The sequence below is a fragment of the Gadus macrocephalus genome, chromosome 2, assembly GCF_031168955.1.
Source record: "Gadus macrocephalus chromosome 2, ASM3116895v1".
Lineage (NCBI taxonomy): Eukaryota > Metazoa > Chordata > Actinopteri > Gadiformes > Gadidae > Gadus > Gadus macrocephalus.
The window spans coordinates 23,542,794-23,562,019 of NC_082383.1; the positions used below are offsets into that span (position 1 = coordinate 23,542,794).

Below are 19,226 nucleotides of genomic sequence, written 5' to 3' on the forward strand. Positions count from 1 at the left end.
TACCCTCACCCTCTCACCCTCACTCTAACCCTCACCCTAACCCTCACCCTCACCCTTTTCCTCTAACCCTAACCCTCACCTTAACCCCCACTCTAAACCTTAACCTCACCCTCACCCTCTAACCCTTACCCTAACCCTCACCCTCTAACCCTCACCCTTACCCTCACCCTCTCACCCTCACTCTAACCCTCACCCTAACCCTCACCCTCACCCTTTTCCTCTAACCCTAACCCTCACCTTAACCCCCACTCTAAACCTTAACCTCACCCTCATCCTCTAACCCTTACCCTAACCCTCACCCTCTAACCCTCACCCTCTCACCCTCACTCTAACCCTCACCCTAACCCTCACCCTCACCCTTTTCCTCTAACCCTAACCCTCACCTTAACCCCCACTCTAAACCTTAACCTCACCCTCACCCTCTAACCCTTACCCTAACCCTCACCCTCTCACCCTCACTCTAACCCTCACCCTTACCCTCACCCTCTCACCCTCACTCTAACCCTCACCCTAACCCTCACCCTCTCACCCTCACCCTCACCCTAACTCTAACCCTCCCCTTCACCCTCCCCCTCACTCTTACCATCCCCCTCCCCCTTAACCTCACCCTCTAACCCTTATCCTAACCCTAACCCCTTAACCCTCCCCCTCACCCTCACCCTGCCCCCCCCCAGCTCTGGAGGCCCCGGCCCTGGCCCCTGGGGGACGCGGCCTGCAAGCTGACCATGTTCCTCTCCGAGTGCTGCACCTTCTCCACCATCCTGCACATCACCTTCCTCTCTCTGGAGCGCTACATGGCCGTCTGCTGGCCCATCCTCACCAAGACCTTTGTGACGCGCCAGCGTACCAAGGCCCTGATTGGCTGCCTGTGGCTGTTGGCGGCGCTCAGTGCCACGCCCGTGCTGCTCATGGTCGGTGTGGAGGATGTGGGGCAGGAGGCGGGGCAGGGGGCGGGGCAGGGGGCGGGGCAGGGGGCGGGCTGGGTGGAGGTGGAGGTGCAGCGGGCGGAGAGGAGGGTGGACTGGGCAGGAAGCGGACGGGGGCAGGACGAGGGATGCCTGACAGGGGGGTTTGTGCCCGGGCCGCGGGACGGGGCGACGGAGCGGTGGCCGGCCGGGGGAGAGGGGGCAGAGGGGGGAGGGGATGAGACGGAGGGACGGGTGGAGGGACGCCAGCAGAGAGAGGGCGGGACGGAGGGGGAGGCCGGGCTGTCTGCAGCGACGGCAGGAGGTGGAGGAGAAGGTGACAGAAAGAAGAGTGGATCTGGAGGATCAGTGACGGAGGCTGCAGTGACGGAGAGGCCCCCGAGGAGAGGAGAGCGAGGCGGGGGAACAGAGACCCCGCCGGACAACGCAGAGTGCCGCTGCACGGACTACGCAGCCACCTCTGGCCTGATGTCAGCCATGATGATCCTGTCTAACCTGTACTTCCTGGTGTCGCTTGGCATCCTGGCCGTTGTCTACAGCCTGATTGGACGTACACTGATGCTCCGCCCCCCAAGCAGCCGAAGAGATAAAAGCCATCGGTATACTGTCAAGATGCTCGGTGAGAAATACTAGGACATAGGTTAACCCTAACCCTGGAGCTAGGACATAGGTTAACCCTAACCCTTACCCTGGAGTTAGGACTTTGGTTAACCCTAACCCTGGAGCTAGGACATAGGTTAACCCTAACCCTTACCCTGGAGCTAGGACATAGGTTAACCCTAACCCTGGAGCTAGGACATAGGTTAACCCTAACCCTGGGAGCACTGGCTCTAGTAATGGAGTTAGGACTTAGGTTAACCCTAACCCTGGTGTTAGGACATAGGTTAACCCTAACCCTTACCCTGGAGCTAGGACATAGGTTAACCCTAACCCTGGAGCTAGGACATAGGTTAACCCTAACCCTGGGAGCACTGGCTCTAGTAATGGAGTTGGTTTCCATTCTGTCTTACCACATGTTATATTATTATCCTCCTCTCTCGCCTCCCTCCAGGAGTCAACATCCTGTGTCCACTTTATCACGTGGTTATTATTGTCTTCTCCCTCTTCCTCCCCGACCTCCAGGGGTCATCGTCTTGGTGTTTGTCCTGTGCTGGCTGCCGTTCCACATTGGCCGGACTATCCTGTCCTTCTCCCTGGGCTCTACGGTCGGACAGGAAGTGTACATGGGAGCCAACATGGACCAACAGCGGCCCTCTGGAAACGGGACGGACGGAAACACAGCCAAGATGGCCGCACGCCCCGTCCCAGACGGGCCACTGAACGAGGTCACGGACGCACACGCCCTACGAGGTCACGGAGAACGACCCTTCAACACAGGAAGGCTGACAGAGCACACGGAGGTCCAGACGGAGGTCCAGATGGAGGCCCAGACGGAGGCCCAGACGGAGGTCCAGATGGAGGCCCAGACGAAGGCCCAGACGAAGGCCCAGACGAAGGCCCAGAAGGAGGTCCCGACGGAGGTCCAGACGGAGGTCCAGACGGAGGCCCAGACGGAGGTCCAGACGGAGGTCCAGACGGAGGCCCAGTCGGAGGCCCAGACGGAGGCCCAGACGGAGGTCCAGATGGAGGTCCAGACGGAGGTCCAGACGGAGGTCCAGATGGACCCCTACCTGCTCTACCACCTGACTCAGTACTTCAACCTGGTCTCCTTCATGCTGTTCTACCTGAGCGCCGCTGTCAACCCGCTGCTGTACAACCTGATGTCGGGCCGGTACCGCCAGGCCGTGCGCAGCCTGACGCGCGGCCTGGTGCACCCCCGCAGCGGCTTGGGGAGCGGCGAGGGGAGCGGCGAGGGGAGCGGCGTGCGCGCCCTGCCCCCGCCCCCCTCCACCACCACCACCATGTGAACCTCGTCTGAACGAAGGAAGGGCCATGTTTAATGTTATACATATAGGATGGGAGAATCAATGGACGTGAACACTTAGCTCTCTAGATGTGTGTGCATATCATTAGTAGGAAAACCCTTACATGTGTTTACAAGTCTATGTGTGTGTGTTGTTTGTGTGTGTGAGTGTGAGTGTGTGTGACTGCTCTTACATCTCTATATGTCACAGGGCTATTCTTGGAATTGATGCCATCAGGCAAACGGCAGATGTTTGGTGTGTATTGCATTACACACTGTGATATGTCAGAAGTTGATATTAATGTTTTCATTAGAGTCTCTGGTTCTCGGGAGCACAATCCCGTTCAGCGAAGCCAGCAGCAGGGACCACAGTCCACACCTCATGGAGAGGTACATGTCCTACTAACACACAGAGGTACATGTAACACACAGAGGTAAATGTAACACACAGAGGTACATGTAACACACAGAGGTACATGTCCTACTAACACACAGAGGTACATGTCCTACTAACACACAGAGGTACATGTAACACACAGAGGTACATGTAACACACAGAGGTACATGTAACACACAGAGGTACATGTCCTACTAACACACAGAGGTACATGTCCTACTAACACACAGAGGTACATGTAACACACAGAGGTACATTTCCTACCAACACACAGAGGTACATGTAACACACAGAGGTACATGTCCTACTAACACACAGAGGTACATGTAACACACAGAGGTACATGTAACACACAGAGGTACATGTCCTACTAACACACAGAGGTACATGTAACACACAGAGGTACATGTAACACACAGAGGTACATGTAACACACAGAGGTACATGTCCTACTAACACACAGAGGTACATGTAACACACAGAGGTACATGTCCTACTAACACACAGAGGTACATGTAACACACAGAGGTACATGTCATACTAACACACAGAGGTACATGTAACACACAGAGGTAAATGTAACACACAGAGGTACATGTCCTACTAACACACAGAGGTACATGTAACACACAGAGGTACATGTAACACACAGAGGTACATGTCCTACTAACACACAGAGGTACATGTCCTACTAACACACAGAGGTACATGTCAGACTAATACTCAGAGGTACATGTCATACTAACACACAGAGGTACATGTAACACACAGAGGTACATGTCCTACTAACACACAGAGGTACATATAACACACAGAGGTACATGTAACATACAGAGGTACATGTCATACTAACACACAGAGGTACATGTCATACTAACACACAGAGGTACATGTCCTACTAACACACAGAGGTACATGTAACACACAGAGGTATATGTAACACACAGAGGTACATGTAACACACAGAGGTACATGTCCTACTAACACACAGAGGTACATGTAACACACAGAGGTACATGTAACATACAGAGGTACATGTCATACTAACACACAGAGGTACATGTCATACTAACACACAGAGGTACATGTAACACACAGAGGTACATGTAACACACAGAGGTACATGTCATACTAACACACAGAGGTACATGTCCTACTAACACACAGAGGTACATGTAACACACAGAGGTACATGTAACACACAGAGGTACATGTAACACACAGAGGTACATGTAACACACAGAGGTACATGTAACACACAGAGGTACATGTCCTACTAACACACAGAGGTACATGTCCTACTAACACACAGAGGTACATGTAACACACAGAGGTACATGTCCTACTAACACACAGAGGTACATGTAACACACAGAGGTACATGTAACACACAGAGGTACATGTCCTACTAACACACAGAGGTACATGTAACACACAGAGGTACATGTAACACACAGAGGTACATGTAACACACAGAGGTACATGTCCTACTAACACACAGAGGTACATGTCATACTAACACACAGAGGTACATGTAACACACAGAGGTACATGTCATACTAACACACAGAGGTACATGTCCTACTAACACACAGAGGTACATGTCCTACTAACACACAGAGGTACATGTAACACACAGAGGTACATGTCATACTAACACACAGAGGTACATGTCCTACTAACACACAGAGGTACATGTAACACACAGAGGTACACGTCATACTAACACACAGAGGTACATGTAACACACAGAGGTACATGTCCTACTAACACACAGAGGTACATGTAACACACAGAGGTACATGTCCTACTAATACTCAGAGGTTCATGTCATATTAACGCACAGAGACTAACACACAGAGGTACATGTAACACACAGAGGTACATGTCCTACTAACACACAGAGGTACACGTCATACTAACACACAGAGGTACATGTCATACTAACACACAGAGGTACATGTCATACTAACACACAGAGGTACATGTCATACTAACACACAGAGGTACATGTCATACTAACACACAGAGGTACATGTCATACTAACACACAGAGGTACATGTCATACTAACACACAGAGGTACATGTCATACTAACACACAGAGGTACATGTCATACTAACACACAGAGGTACATGTCATACTAACACACAGAGGTACATGTCCTACTAATACTCAGAGGTACATGTCATACTAACACACAGAGGTACATGTAACATACAGAGGTACATGTCATACAAACACACAGAGGTACATGTCATACTAACACACAGAGGTACATGTCATACTAACACACAGAGGTACATGTCATACTAATACTCAGAGGTACATGTCATACTAACACTCAGAGGTACATGTAACACACAGAGGTACATGTCATACTAACACTCAGAGGTACATGTAACACACAGAGGTACATGTCATACTAATACTCAGAGGTACATGTCATACTAATACTCAGAGGTACATGTCATACTAACACTCAGAGGTACATGTAACACACAGAGGTACATGTCATACTAATACTCAGAGGTACATGTCATACTAACACACAGAGGTACATGTCATACTAACACACAGAGGTACATGTAACACACAGAGGTACATGTCATACTAACACACAGAGGTACACGTCATACTAACACACAGAGGTACATGTCATACTAATACTCAGAGGTACATGTCATACTAACACACAGAGGTACATGTCACTAAAGTCCTTTAATATTCAACCGAAGGGGAAGGTATCGTTTGATGAGGACTTGGATATGCTACTGTTCTGTCAGATTGAATAGTGGTGTGGCCATGGTCTACATTTCCGAGATGGTAAAGGATGGATATTTCTACTCATCTGAATGCAACGTCTTTGGCCTCACAGGGGCCAGCTCTACACGACCAGAGCTGAACGGAAACTACAAACTCCTTCCTCTGAACCCCGGTGTCCCAAAATCAACCGTCAACTGAACGAGCCGCTCTTTATATATTTGGTCATTTAAAAATATTTTTATATAGATATTAATAAATGTCTTGTACTGTGTCTAAATACATTGCTTCTGTATTTAATCACTCATACTCTTACTACTATTTTAAATAAGAAAGGCCTTTTAAGGAAGGCAGTATGCAAGCATATAATATATATTATCTACAATCAATTATAAAATGTACAAAATAATGACATGACATTCACTTCTATAGAAAGGAAGATATTTTTAAAGGCAATAACAGAGGTGATGTTGCTAACAGTAATTATAACAGTGCTGCTATGCAACCATTGAGTTTACAATAACCCTTAACATACAGGTCAACTACGGCCTATATAATCCACAGTGTGTAACCGACCGAGGGGCGGAGTGATACCAAGGCACTCCGTCTAGTGCTGCTTTCAAGACAACTCAGAACTCAAAGAAGCGAAAAATTCCGAGTTGTCTTGAACCCGGAAGAACCTGGATAGGAACATGTGGAATATATCCAGTATATATATATATATATATATATATAAAGAACATGTGTCCCCTTCATCATTCACTCGTTTAATTTAGTTTAGTTTAGTTTCCGGTTGTTTAGATGACATCAAACTATTTGGAGCGATCTGACACAGCGGTGGAGAAGGGCAGGAAATGACGTAAAGACAAGGAACCAACGAGAACTAAAACTATTAAGTGTTTATCGAAGGATGGATCCGACCAGAAGTAACTAAAGATACCTACAAAGTCTTAATCTGAGGATGGATCCCGACCAGGGTGACGGACCTGGGGTCGGGGTGCTGGAGGGGGACCAGGGTGAAGAACCGGGGGTCGGGGGGCTGGAGGAGGACGGAGCGGCGGCACCGCAGCCCCCCGCGGGGAGCGACGGGTGGGCTGATGATCCTCACTTATCTTTATTATAACTCATTAGGGTGTGTTCACACAGGCAGTTTTTTTTTATATTAAAAAACACCTGACCAGAGCGATTTTTTACCAACTGAAAAACTAACTTTTTTTTGTCTAGTTCATTCGAGAGCACAATGTTCTAGAGCACATACGTTGCAAATCGGTTACAGTATCAAAGTGGTTTGAGTACGCTACTTGTATCAGTGTCAACTAGTTACAATGTCGAGGATGAGAAAAATAGCCCTTGTTTTGGCGTTAGATGACAACGACGAGGAGAACGACGAACCTTCCCGTTTGTGGGTGCATGATATAAACCGGGAACGGCAGCAGTACGGTAACGGTGCATTTCATAGTTTGATACAAGAGCTACGGTTTGATAATGCACGGTTCAGTGCGGATTTCAGACTCGACAAGAGTCAATTTGAAACCCTTTTGCGCATCGTTGCGTCTTCAATAATAAAGCAAGACACCCACATGAGGCAAGCCATATTATTTAAACAATACGTGTTTTGAGGACTTTCCTAGTGACGTAAGTTCTCGGTCAGCTGTCAAAAAACTGCCTGACGTGCTTTTTCTTGGCGGGTTGAACTTTTCCCAACTTGAAAACCACCCAGAGCAGGGGAAAAAACCCGCTGGCAGCGGTGTTTTTAGAAGACCCCAGGATTTTTTTAACAAAAACACTATCATAGGACTATAATGTAAAACATCCACTCACACCTGAAAAAAAAAAACTGCCTGTGTGAACACACCCTTATTATACCTTATTATTATAACTCTTCATGTTCCTTCTTGTCTCCTTCAGGCTGGAGTCCTTTGTCTTATATATATATATATCTGTGTTTCTTTATTATAACATGTTCCTTCACGTCTCCTCTAGGCCGGAGTCCTGTCTGGATCATTCAGATTCAGACGCTCATGAATTCGTAACATTCAGACCATCGTCTCTTCCAGGTGACTCCTTGTCATCCAAATGACTCTGCTACTGTAGTAATAATATAATACAGGTTATGACTTAACTGTTGATTCAAGACACTGTTAAAAGGCCAGTTGTGTAACCACCCTTTAATCACCTTCCCACCTTAATGTTTTAACTTCTTCTCTTATTGTGGTTTAAATTCATATTATGTGCTTTTACTCATGCACATTTTATAACGGTTGTTTCTATAAATTGTAGTATCAAATATGTTCAAGACTATCAGTCTTGATTGTGCTGAACGATCACTGAGCACACTGTGTTGGGAGCAATGGTGTGTTTACTGGTCTTAATGGTTCCTCCCCTGTTGGGAGCAATGGTGTGTTTACTGGTCTTAATGGTTCTTCCCCTGTTGGGAGCACTGGTGTGTTTACTGGTCTTAATGGTTCCTCCCCTGTTGGGAGCAATGGTGTGTTTACTGGTCTTAATGGTTCTTCCCCTGTTGGGAGCACTGGTGTGTTTACTGGTCTTAATGGTTCCTCCCCAGAGCAGCACTGGTGTTTACTGGTCTTAATGGTTCCTCCCCTGTTGGCAGCACTGGTGTGTTTACTGGTCTTAATTGTTCCTCCCCTGTTGGGAGCACTGGTGTGTTTACTGGTCTTAATGGTTCCTCCCCAGAGCAGCACTGGTGTTTACTGGTCTTAATGGTTGGCAGCACTGGTGTGTTTACTGGTCTTAATTGTTCCTCCCCTGTTGGGAGCACTGGTGTGTTTACTGGTCTTAATGGTTCCTCCCCTGTTGGCAGCACTGGTGTGTTTACTGGTCTTAATTGTTCCTCCCCTGTTGGGAGCACTGGTGTGTTTACTGGTCTTAATGGTTCCTCCCCTGTTGGGAGCACTGGTGTGTTTACTGGTCTTAATGGTTCCTCCCCTGTTGGGAGCACTGGTGTGTTTACTGGTCTTAATGGTTCCTCCCCAGAGCAGCACTGGTGTGTTTACTGGTCTTAATGGTTCCTCCCCAGAGCAGCACTGGTGTGTTTACTGGTCCTAATGGTTCCTCTCCAGAGCAGCACTGGTGTGTTTACTGGTCTTAATGGTTCCTCTCCAGAGCAGCACTGGTGTGTTTACTGGTCTTAATGGTTCCTCCCCAGAGCAGCACTGGTGTGTTTACTGGTCTTAATGGTTCCTCCCCAGAGCAGCACTGGTGTGTTTACTGGTCCTAATGGTTCCTCCCCAGAGCAGCACTGGTGTGTTTACTGGTCTTAATGGTTCCTCCCCAGAGCAGCACTGGTGTGTTTACTGGTCCTAATGGTTCCTCCCCAGAGCAGCACTGGTGTGTTTACTGGTCCTAATGGTTCCTCTCCAGAGCAGCACTGGTGTGTTTACTGGTCTTAATGGTTCCTCCCCAGAGCAGCACTGGTGTGTTTACTGGTCTTAATGGTTCCTCCCCAGAGCAGCATTATGACCCCAGCACCTCGGAGCCGGTCAGCAGCGGCCTGCGGACGCTCTCCGAGCTGCTGTCTTGGGGGCGGGGGTCTGCCAGCCCCCTGGACGTGGCCACCGTGCCTCTCGCTGCACGGGACCCCCCGCTGGCGACCAGCGGCCACCGCACCCTGGTGTCACATGACATGATGGGGGGTTACCTTGACGACAGGTGGGAGCTGTCAGCTCTTTAGTTCAGAGGCTGCTCTGTTAATTCATAGAGGAACAAGGCTCACGTACAAAAGCTTTGTTAAGAATTTAAATAAGTTAACATTTCCACAAGACTAGGTTGATGTTATTGTTTTTATTCTTATTAGGGGTCCTACAAAACCGTAGGAACCTTATTAATAGTATCAATGTTATTATTATTATTACTTTTGTTTACCATTAACCCTCTATTATTCTTAATATATTCTTCCTGAGAAATTCAGCAATATCTAAAAAATTACGTGGTCCAAAGTTGTGTATATTGGCGGGCTTGTAGAACTTGTACAATGGGGAAGGGAATAACAGAAGGGGCAGATTGGCCCATAAGTTGAGCTATTTGGATTTGATGCAATGACCACAAGTTGGCCGAAGGCTCACAGTCACTGCCTGAGGTCATAAAAGCTGCTTGGCCCGCCTGTAGCAGGTTAGACCTCACCATAGACCTCACCATTCACGCTGAACAAGTGTAGCAATTGACCAGAGAAGGCAGAGATATACATATTTTGGTAAAATACAAATGTGCGACGTTTAAACAGCTATAGGCTTGGCTATCTACAATGGCTCAAAAGAGGAGATCCCATAGTATACCCATTCTAAATTTCAAGCCTATATCTTTTATTTGTTTGGAGTTGGTCTAACCTTGGCCTCTCTCCAATGCTACCTGGGCCTTAAAGGGGTAACCACATCTTTCTCTGAAGTCTGTTTTGATGGATTTTGCTTTGTTTACTTTAGAAACATCATTGGTGATGATTTTGACATGTTGACTTCCGGTAAATCTGTTTTAAAGGCATAGCGAAGCCATCTTACCATCCCTACCTAGCTCACCATACCTCCAGGTATGGAAGACTCCTCCTCCTCAAATTGTATCTCCTCTGCCCGCGGGACCACGTCCCTGTGATGTGGTGCGAGAGCGTGCGGACATGAGACGGGGTCGCAGGTCAGAGTCCGCCCCAGACCATGTGAGATGAGGGTATTTGAGGTGTGAATTAGGCCAGGCTCACCATTGGTGGCCATCATGGACTCCAGTGCGCTGGGCTTGGCTGGAGGAGTACAGGTATGGTGAAGGTGTACAAAGTTGGGATGGCAGGGGAATGGGCTCTGGCACTGAGCCAATCGTAAAGCAGCTGTTCTAAGCATCGTATCCTGACGATGTGATTGGTTCCTTTAAGGTTCGTCCAGGGGACGGAGTCGGAGGCGCCCTATGCCTTCTACCACTGGCAGCACATCGACATCTTCAACTACTTCACCCACAACCTGGTGACCGTCCCGCCGGCCGTGTGGATCAACGCGGCTCATCGGCACGGGGTCCTGGTGATGGGTGGGGCTTTAGGAGTGACGGTTCACATGCACCCTGCACATGCTCTTTATATTTAGAATTATTATCTTTTTCGAGTTTGAAAACCAAGCTAATTGAGTGTCTGCCGCCGTCCAGGGACGTTCATCACTGAGTGGACGGAAGGCGCCGCGGTGTGTGAGGCGTTCCTCACCGGTGAAGAGTCGTACCGGCAGGTCGCCGACCGGCTGGTTCAGATCAGCCACTACCACGGCTTCGACGGCTGGCTGGTGAACATCGAGAACAGCCTCAGTGTGAGTACCGGGGGGGGGGGGGTGCTTCATGAGGAAGGGGGCTTAGCTAAGCCTCCATCTTAGAGACGAGCGTTGGAAGGCAGCGTTGAACCTGAAGGCCTTCCTCAGGAAGCGGCCGTGAGGAACACGCCTCTCTTCCTGCACTACCTGACGGACCAGATGCACCTGCGGCGGCCCGGCAGCCTGGTGATCTGGTACGACAGCGTGCTGGAGGACGGGAAGCTGGAGTGGCAGAACGAGCTGAACGCGCGCAACAGGTGAGGATCATGAGACCATAGACACAACAGGTGAGGAGGGTGAGACCACAGACACAACAGGGGAGGAGGGTGAGACCATAGACACAGCAGGGGAGGAGGGTGAGACCATAGACACAACAGGGGAGGAGGGTGAGACCATAGACACAACAGGGGAGGAGGGTGAGACCATAGACACAACAGGTGAGGAGGGTGAGACTATAGACAGGTGAGGATCATGAGACCATAGACACAACAGGGGAGGAGGGTGAGACCATAGACAGGTGAGGATCATGAGACCATAGACACAACAGGGGAGGAGGGTGAGACCATAGACACAACAGGGGAGGAGGGTGAGACCATAGACACAACGGGAGGAGGGTGAGACCATAGACAGGTGAGGATCATGAGACCATAGACACAACAGGGGAGGAGGGTGAGACCATAGACAGGTGAGGATCATGAGACCATAGACACAACAGGGGAGGAGGGTGAGACCATAGACAGGTGAGGATCATGAGACCATAGACACAACAGGGGAGGAGGGTGAGACCATAGACAGGTGAGGGGTTAGCCTCAGTCCCCAGCCTTATACCCCCAGCCTTATACCCCCAGCCTCAGTCCTCTGCCTTTGAGGAGTTCTGCATATGGACGATGAACTTCTTTTCTGTTTCCTCAGGATGTTTTTTGATGCCTGTGACGGTTTGTTCACCAACTACAACTGGACAGAGAGCAGCCTAGAGGCCATGGGCTCCATGGCTGTTGAGGACGCCGCCCTCGGGGGCCGGCGGGCCGACGTGTACGTGGGGGTGGACGTCTTCGCCAGGGGGGAGGTGGTCGGGGGCATGCTGGACACCAACAAGGTGCTCATGAGATAAGATGGACTTTATTGACCAGGAGGCAAACGGAGCGTTGGTGTGTTTAAAGTGGGGCAGTGGATATAGTAGACTTTCATATGATGGTTGAATTAACGGTTCACCTCTCGTTCGCAGGCGCTAAAACTCATTCGGAAACACAACTTCTCAGCGGCCATCTTCGCCCCAGGCTGGGTGTACGAGACTATTCCTGATAAGACCAGCTTCCGCCTCCACCAGGACAAGTGAGATCCCTCTGCCCTGAAACACTACACCAGCTTTATTCCTCCTCTGAAACACTGAACCAGCTTTAGTCCTCTGAAACACTGAACCAGCTTTAGTCCTCCTCTGAAACTCTGAACCAGCTTTAGTCCTCCTCTGAAACACTGAACCAGCTTTAGTCCTCCTCTGAAACACTGAACCAGCTTTAGTCCTCCTCTGAAACACTGAACCAGCTTTAGTCCTCCTCTGAAACACTGAACCAGCTTTAGTCCTCCTCTGAAACACTGAACCAGCTTTAGTCCTCCTCTGAAACACGGAACCAGCTTTAGTCCTCCTCTGAAACACTGAACCAGCTTTAGTCCTCCTCTGAAACACTGAACCAGCTTTAGTCCTCCTCTGAAACACTGAACCAGCTTTAGTCCTCCTCTGTCACACTTAACCAGCTTTAGTCCTCTGAAACAATGAACCAGCTTTAGTCCTCCTCTGAAACAATGAACCAGCTTTAGTCCTCCTCTGAAACACTGAACCAGCTTTAGTCCTCCTCTGAAACACTGAACCAGCTTTATTCCTCCTCTCAACCAGCTTTAGTCCTCCTCTGAAACACTGAACCAGCTTTAGTCCTCCTCTGAAACACTGAACCAGCTTTAGTCCTCTGAAACACTGAACCAGCTTTAGTCCTCCTCTGAAACACTGAACCAGCTTTAGTCCTCCTCTGAAACACTGAACCAGCTTTAGTCCTCCTCTGAAACACTAAACCAGCTTTAGTCCTCCTCTGAAACACTGAACCAGCTTTAGTCCTCCTCTGAAACACTGAACCAGCTTTAGTCCTCCTCTGAAACACTGAACCAGCTTTATTCCTCCTCTCAACCAGCTTTAGTCCTCCTCTGAAACACTGAACCAGCTTTAGTCCTCCTCTGAAACACTGAACCAGCTTTAGTCCTCTGAAACACTGAACCAGCTTTAGTCCTCCTCTGAAACACTGAACCAGCTTTAGTCCTCCTCTGAAACACTAAACCAGCTTTAGTCCTCCTCTGAAACACTGAACCAGCTTTAGTCCTCCTCTGAAACACTGAACCAGCTTTAGTCCTCCTCTGAAACACTGAACCAGCTTTAGTCCTCCTCTGAAACACTGAACCAGCTTTAGTCCTCCTCTGAAACACTGAACCAGCTTTAGTCCTCCTCTGAAACACTGAACCAGCTTTAGTCCTCCTCTGAAACACTGAACCAGCTTTAGTCCTCCTCTGAATCACTGATCCAGCTTTGATTCAGTGACTGGTGTCTACTGGGTGATTTAATCAGTTCTCCAGTGACGTGTCTACTGGGTGATTTAATCAGTTCTCCAGTGACTGGTGTGTACTGGTTGGGGCAGGTTTGATCAAAGATCAGTCCCTCCAGGATTTCGCGGACCTTTTTTGAGATTGTTGCGGCCTAAAGTGCCTGATGTTGCGTGAGCTTCTCCAAAAAGTTGCGATGAAAGTTGTGGTGTTTTTTAGGTTTTGTTGCGTTTATAATGCGAAACGAAGTTATAGTTGCAATAAAAGTTACGAAACTTGCGATTTTCCGGATGTTAAATATTAAGTTAATGCTACAATTTTCCCCAGGTAATTTGTTAAATATTAAGGTAATTAAAAGAACAAAAACACTGAGAAATGGTCCTATGAATAATTGATTCTTGATTCTTTCCGCGCTGGCAATTGACTTGGATTCAACAGCCTGTGTCATAGTGATCTGCCTCGTCGTCTGACGTCCTGCCTGCAGTTCTTTAGTTATGTTTCGCGGTGGCAAAATGCTTATCAATGGAAGATTCATGCTTATGTTCCACCACAATGTTGCATGCAGTGCAAAATAATTTTCCCCCGCTTTCATGTAGAATACCAGGATACTGCTTTTCGCGATCTTTCACAGTTATTTTGGTCGGCAAGTCTGAAACTTTGGACGCGCACATGCTGCATGAACGCTTGAATCACTTGAACATAGTAAACACGGAAGTAAGGCGGAAGGTAGTTTGTCGACGTCAGTTCAAGACGATGCCACTGATTGGTGTCTGATGTGGTTTCAGGTTCTGGGCGCTGCTGTCGGACTGGCTGGAGCCCCATCGTTCCACCACAACGCTCCCCTTCGTCTCATCCTTCTGTCAGGGCTTTGGGAAGGCCCTCTACTGGAGGGGCCAGGTACGGCACAATGACACAACAAGGCCCTCTACTGGCGGGGCCAGGTACGGCACAATGACACAACAAGGCCCTCTACTGGAGGGGCCAGGTAGGGCACAATGACACAACAAGGCCCTCTACTGGAGGGGCCAGGTAGGGCACAATGACACAACAAGGCCCTCTACTGGCGGGGCCAGGTACGGCACAATGACACAACAAGGCCCTCTACTGGAGGGGCCAGGTAGGGCACAATGACACAACAAGGCCCTCTACTGGAGGGGCCAGGTAGGGCACAATGACACAACAAGGCCCTCTACTGGAGGGGCCAGGTAGGGCACAATGACACAACAAGGCCCTCTACTGGAGGGGCCAGGTAGGGCACAATGACACAACAAGGCCCTCTACTGGAGGGGCCAGGTACGGCACAATGACACAACAAGGCCCTCTACTGGAGGGGCCAGGTAGGGCACAATGACACAACAAGGCCCTCTACTGGAGGGGCCAGGTAGGGCACAATGACACAACAAGGCCCTCTACTGGAGGGGCCAGGTACGGCACGATGACACAATGAGAGCTAACCCTCAACTGGAGGATGCGGTCATTCTCATGCTAGGGTTAGGGTTAGGGTGATGGTGGGCGTGGTCATTCTCTACCTCTGATCATGTGATCTTGGCCGGAGGCTCTGGTTACTAAGACTCTCTCTCCCTGTAGCTGGAGAAGAGGGGCGGCTGGTTCAACCTCAGCGCCCAGGAGCTGCAGCCGCTGTACGGCCAGGAGGCCCTGAGGGCGAGGGCCCCCCCGGAGGAGGAGGGCGGGGGGCTGAGGGCGAGGGGCTGCCCGGAGGAGGCCTGGAGCGGGGGCAGCTCCCTGCTACTGGAGGGGCAGCTGGCTGCCGCCGAGCCCCCTGGGGTCGGGTTCAGGTGGGTGCCTCACAAGGGGAGGCCCTCATGCTCTCTCTCCCTCCCTCCCCCTCATGTTGTCCCCCTCCCCCCTCTCATGCTCTCTCTCCCTCCCTCCCCCCTCAGGGTCTTCTCCCTCCAGCTCCCTCTCCCCCCCGTCTCCCTGGTGACGCTGTTCTTCAAGGCTTCAGCCGGAGTCAGCGTCTCACCGGAGTTACGCTGGATTAAAGACAAAACGATAGGTCTGTCTGTCTGTCTGTCTGTCTGTCTGTCTGTACGTGTACGTGTACGTGTACGTGTGTGTGTACGTGTACCAGAGGCTTTAGAATCAGGTCAGTGTTTCCCCAAGAAACTGTCTTAGTGAAGGTGGTCAAAGGGTGGGGGGTGGGGGGTTGTCTCGTGGCCCTGCGGTCTGCGTGAGGGTTTTCAGTTCGAACGACTATTGTTTTGAACAGTATCACCGATGCATTATTTATCTTTATTTTTTGTATCTGATGGAAGTATGTTTTCTTTCCCTACGGGAGTTTTGTACTTTGTTGATGCATAATATTTAAACAATAATTATAAATAAATAAATAATACATTTATATATATGTATATATTCTGCTCTTGCTCTCGATTAGGTTAGCTTAGCAGAAAGCTAACATGAAGTTGGTCCCTTGAAATAAAAGGGTTCCTTGTTTACTTCCAAACTTGTAAAACTGTAAAAACATACAAAACATGAAATTACAATCTCCTCATGTAAAATGAATGTACAATATACAAAGCTATGATAAGCTAAGCAATAGCATTCAACAAAAGAGTATCCATTAACATCTAACAGCTAATTTGACACTGTAATTCAATGGGAAATGCTACCGTGATTAGCATTTGCGATTTATAAGGAAACCTAATCATTCCGAAATTAAACAAACATAATTGTTAAGCCACAGAAATGATTTGAATGCTTCAAACATTAATACTCACGGACTAAGACTTTCTCTGGACAACCAAAAAGAGAAGGAACTGACAGGCTGTGCTCTCTGGAATGTTGCATTAAACTAGGGAACACGGTAACTATGGTAACACAGGAGAGCCAAAACACAACTCACTCATGCAATGCCATTATCAACCACTAGCCGTCTAGAGCAAAAACAAATTGAAAAATAAATTAAATATATATTATAATCATTTTTTTTATAAATTGGTAGTCAAGGCGGGGCCGTATTGTTAAGGCGGGCGTCTTAACCATACAGTGCTGGGGGAACACTGCAGGTACAAAGCATCATGTGACATGGTCTTACTGCAGCTAATGAACGAATGGACTCCCTGTTAATCTGCTGTGTGTTCCCTCCCCCGGCCAGAGGTCACAGGTCGCCCTGCGGCCCTGGAGGACTCGGACCCCGTGGTCAGGACCCTGGACCGGCTCAGCGGAGGCTGGGGCCGCGGCGGATGGACCGTCCGGTGGGTGGCAGTGGATGACCTCATGCAGTCTAGGGCCAGGGTTAGCCCTAGAACGGGAATGCTAGGGTTAGCCCTAGAACGGGAATGCCAGAGTTAGGGTTAGCCCTAGAACGGGAATGCTAGGGTTAGCCCTAGAACGGGAATGCCAGGGTTAGCCCTAGAACGGGAATGCTAGGGTTAGCCCTAGAACGGGAATGCCAGAGTTAGGGTTAGCCCTAGAACGGGAATGCTAGGGTTAGCCCTAGAACGGGAATGCCAGAGTTAGGGTTAGCCCTAGAACGGGAATGCTAGGGTTAGCCCTAGAACGGGAATGCCAGGGTTAGCCCTAGAACGGGAATGCTAGGGTTAGCCCTAGAACGGGAATGCCAGAGTTAGGGTTAGCCCTAGAACGGGAATGCTAGGGTTAGCCCTAGAATGGGAATGCCAGGGTTAGGGTTAGCCCTAGAACGGGAATGCTAGGGTTAGCCCTAGAACGGGAATGCCAGGGTTAGGGTTAGCCCTAGAACGGGAATGCTAGGGTTAGCCCTAGAACGGGAATGCCAGGGTTAGGGTAAACCCTAGAACGGGAATGCTGGGGTTAGCCCTAGAATGGGAATGCCAGGGTTAGCCCTAGAACGGGAATGCCAGGGTTAGCCCTAGAATGGGAATGCTAGGGTAAGCCCTAAAAAGGGAATGCTGGGGTAAATCCTAGAAGGGGAAGGCTAGGGCTAACCCGGGACCCTCTGTCTGATGGTCTGTGCCCGGTGCCCCTCTAGGTGCTACCGTCTGGAGCTCCAGGACTGTGAGCTGAGAGAGGTCCTGGTCTGGGTGCAGCGGGAGCAGCCCCACGACGTGGCCTTCTCCTGCCGCCTGGGGGAGGTGATGGTGAGACACTGAGCCTCACAGCATCACGAGGAGCATGCCCCCGCTAGGATAAGGGGACAGGAAGTAGGAAGTCCTCCTCTAGACACGGGGGCCCCGTCCCAGCCGACCCCAACTGGGGAGCTGGTTATGTACTGACCTTTCTGACCGCCTGTTCACCTCCAGGTCCTGGACCAGGCCGGCCTTCAGGCCCCCCGCGAGGCGGTCCAGGGGGTCTGCATCGAGGACGTGGTGTGGCGCCGGGCCCCCGGCGGCCCCTCGGGCCCCGGCGCCCTGCGCCTCAGCGCCACGCTGCGCTGGAGCTTCCCCCCCCGGCTCTGGCGCTACTTCCGCCTGTCGTGGCGGCGGCTGAGGGGCCCGGGGCCCCGCGCCCAGGCCGGGCCCCCGGTGCCGCTGGGCCGGGCGTACTCCACCCTGTTCCGCCTGACGGAGCTGGAGGTCCCGGGGCCCCCCGCCAGGGTGGAGCTGAGGGTGGAACCCGTCCTGAAGGAGGGCCTCCTGGTCCCGGAGGCCCTCTGGGGCCGGAGGAGCCTGAGCTACTCAGGACCAGTGGAGACCAGTGGGGACCAGTAGAGACCAGTAGAGACCGAGACCAGTGGAGACCAGTAGAGACCGAGACCAGTGGAGACCAAGACCAGTAGAGACCAAGACCAGTAGAGACCAAGACCAGTAGAGACCAGTGGAGACCAAGACCAGTAGAGACCGAGACCAGTGGAGACCAAGACCAGTGGAGACACTGGAGACCAGTGGAGACCAGTAGACACAAGTGGAGACCAGTAGACACCAGTAGACACAAGTGGAGACCAGTAGACACCAGTAGACACAAGTGGAGACCAGTAGACACCAGTGGAGACCAGTAGACACCAGTGGAGACCAGTGGACGTCTAACCCGACCTGGAGGACCAGTGGATAATGAACCCAGCCCCAGAAGAGGACAGTTCAGGGACACCTTGAACCCTAACGAAGACCTCCCCCTCGTCCCTGGAGGGGGGGGGGGTCCCGTTAGTGAGAGCTGGAGGGGGGGGGGTCCCGTTAGTGAGAGCTGGAGGGGGGGGGGTCCCGTTAGTGAGAGCTGGAGGGGGGGGGGTCCCGTTAGTGAGAGCTGGAGGGGGGGGGGGGTCCCGTTAGTGAGAGCTGGAGGGGGGGGTCCCGTTAGTGAGAGCTGGAGGGGGGGGTCCCGTTAGTGAGAGCTGGAGGGGGGGGTCCCGTTAGTGAGAGCTGGAGGGTCCCGTTAGTGAGAGCTGGAGGGGGGGGTCCCGTTAGTGAGAGCTGGAGGGGGGG

At 50.5% G+C, this 19,226-nt stretch overlaps 2 protein-coding genes across 5 annotated transcripts in view; both read left to right on the forward strand.

Annotated features, from left to right (window-relative positions):
* Positions 1-3,232, forward strand: part of LOC132453093 (growth hormone secretagogue receptor type 1-like) — a 5,120-nt gene extending 1,888 nt beyond the window's left edge. The window contains exons 2-4 of the mRNA XM_060046015.1: positions 675-926; positions 1,254-1,545; positions 2,049-3,232. Coding sequence (XP_059901998.1) covers positions 675-926; positions 1,254-1,545; positions 2,049-2,833 — 1,329 coding nt within the window. The 3' untranslated portion in view covers positions 2,834-3,232. The remainder of the gene's footprint in view (positions 1-674; positions 927-1,253; positions 1,546-2,048) is intronic.
* A 3,388-nt stretch (positions 3,233-6,620) lies between these two features.
* Positions 6,621-18,893, forward strand: engase (endo-beta-N-acetylglucosaminidase). Of its 4 annotated transcripts, none has more exons than XM_060046018.1 (15): positions 6,621-7,078; positions 7,973-8,046; positions 9,460-9,661; positions 10,866-11,014; positions 11,129-11,283; positions 11,392-11,540; positions 12,196-12,379; positions 12,509-12,615; positions 14,652-14,763; positions 15,454-15,662; positions 15,768-15,883; positions 16,985-17,084; positions 17,840-17,948; positions 18,111-18,495; positions 18,683-18,893. In XM_060046018.1, exons 1-15 carry the CDS (start codon positions 6,951-6,953, stop codon positions 18,703-18,705), a joined length of 2,202 nt encoding a protein of 733 aa, XP_059902001.1. In that variant the 5' UTR covers positions 6,621-6,950; the 3' UTR covers positions 18,706-18,893. The 4 variants fall into 4 exon arrangements, with proteins under 4 accessions (XP_059902001.1, XP_059902000.1, XP_059901999.1 ...); XM_060046017.1 differs by having other exon boundaries at positions 6,622-7,078; positions 18,111-18,566; positions 18,637-18,699; XM_060046016.1 differs by lacking the exon at positions 18,683-18,893 and having other exon boundaries at positions 6,622-7,078; positions 18,111-18,667.
* Positions 18,894-19,226: the final 333 nt, after the last annotated feature.

Bases quoted from the DNA above. Each gene is read 5' to 3' on its own strand.
- engase (XM_060046018.1), top strand. From the start codon at position 6,951: ATGGATCCCGACCAGGGTGACGGACCTGGGGTCGGGGTGCTGGAGGGG. The intron at 7,079-7,972 runs GTGGGCTGATGA...CGTCTCCTCTAG, and splicing joins CCCCCCGCGGGGAGCGACGG to GCCGGAGTCCTGTCTGGATC. The intron at 14,764-15,453 runs GTACGGCACAAT...CTCTCCCTGTAG, and splicing joins CCCTCTACTGGAGGGGCCAG to CTGGAGAAGAGGGGCGGCTG.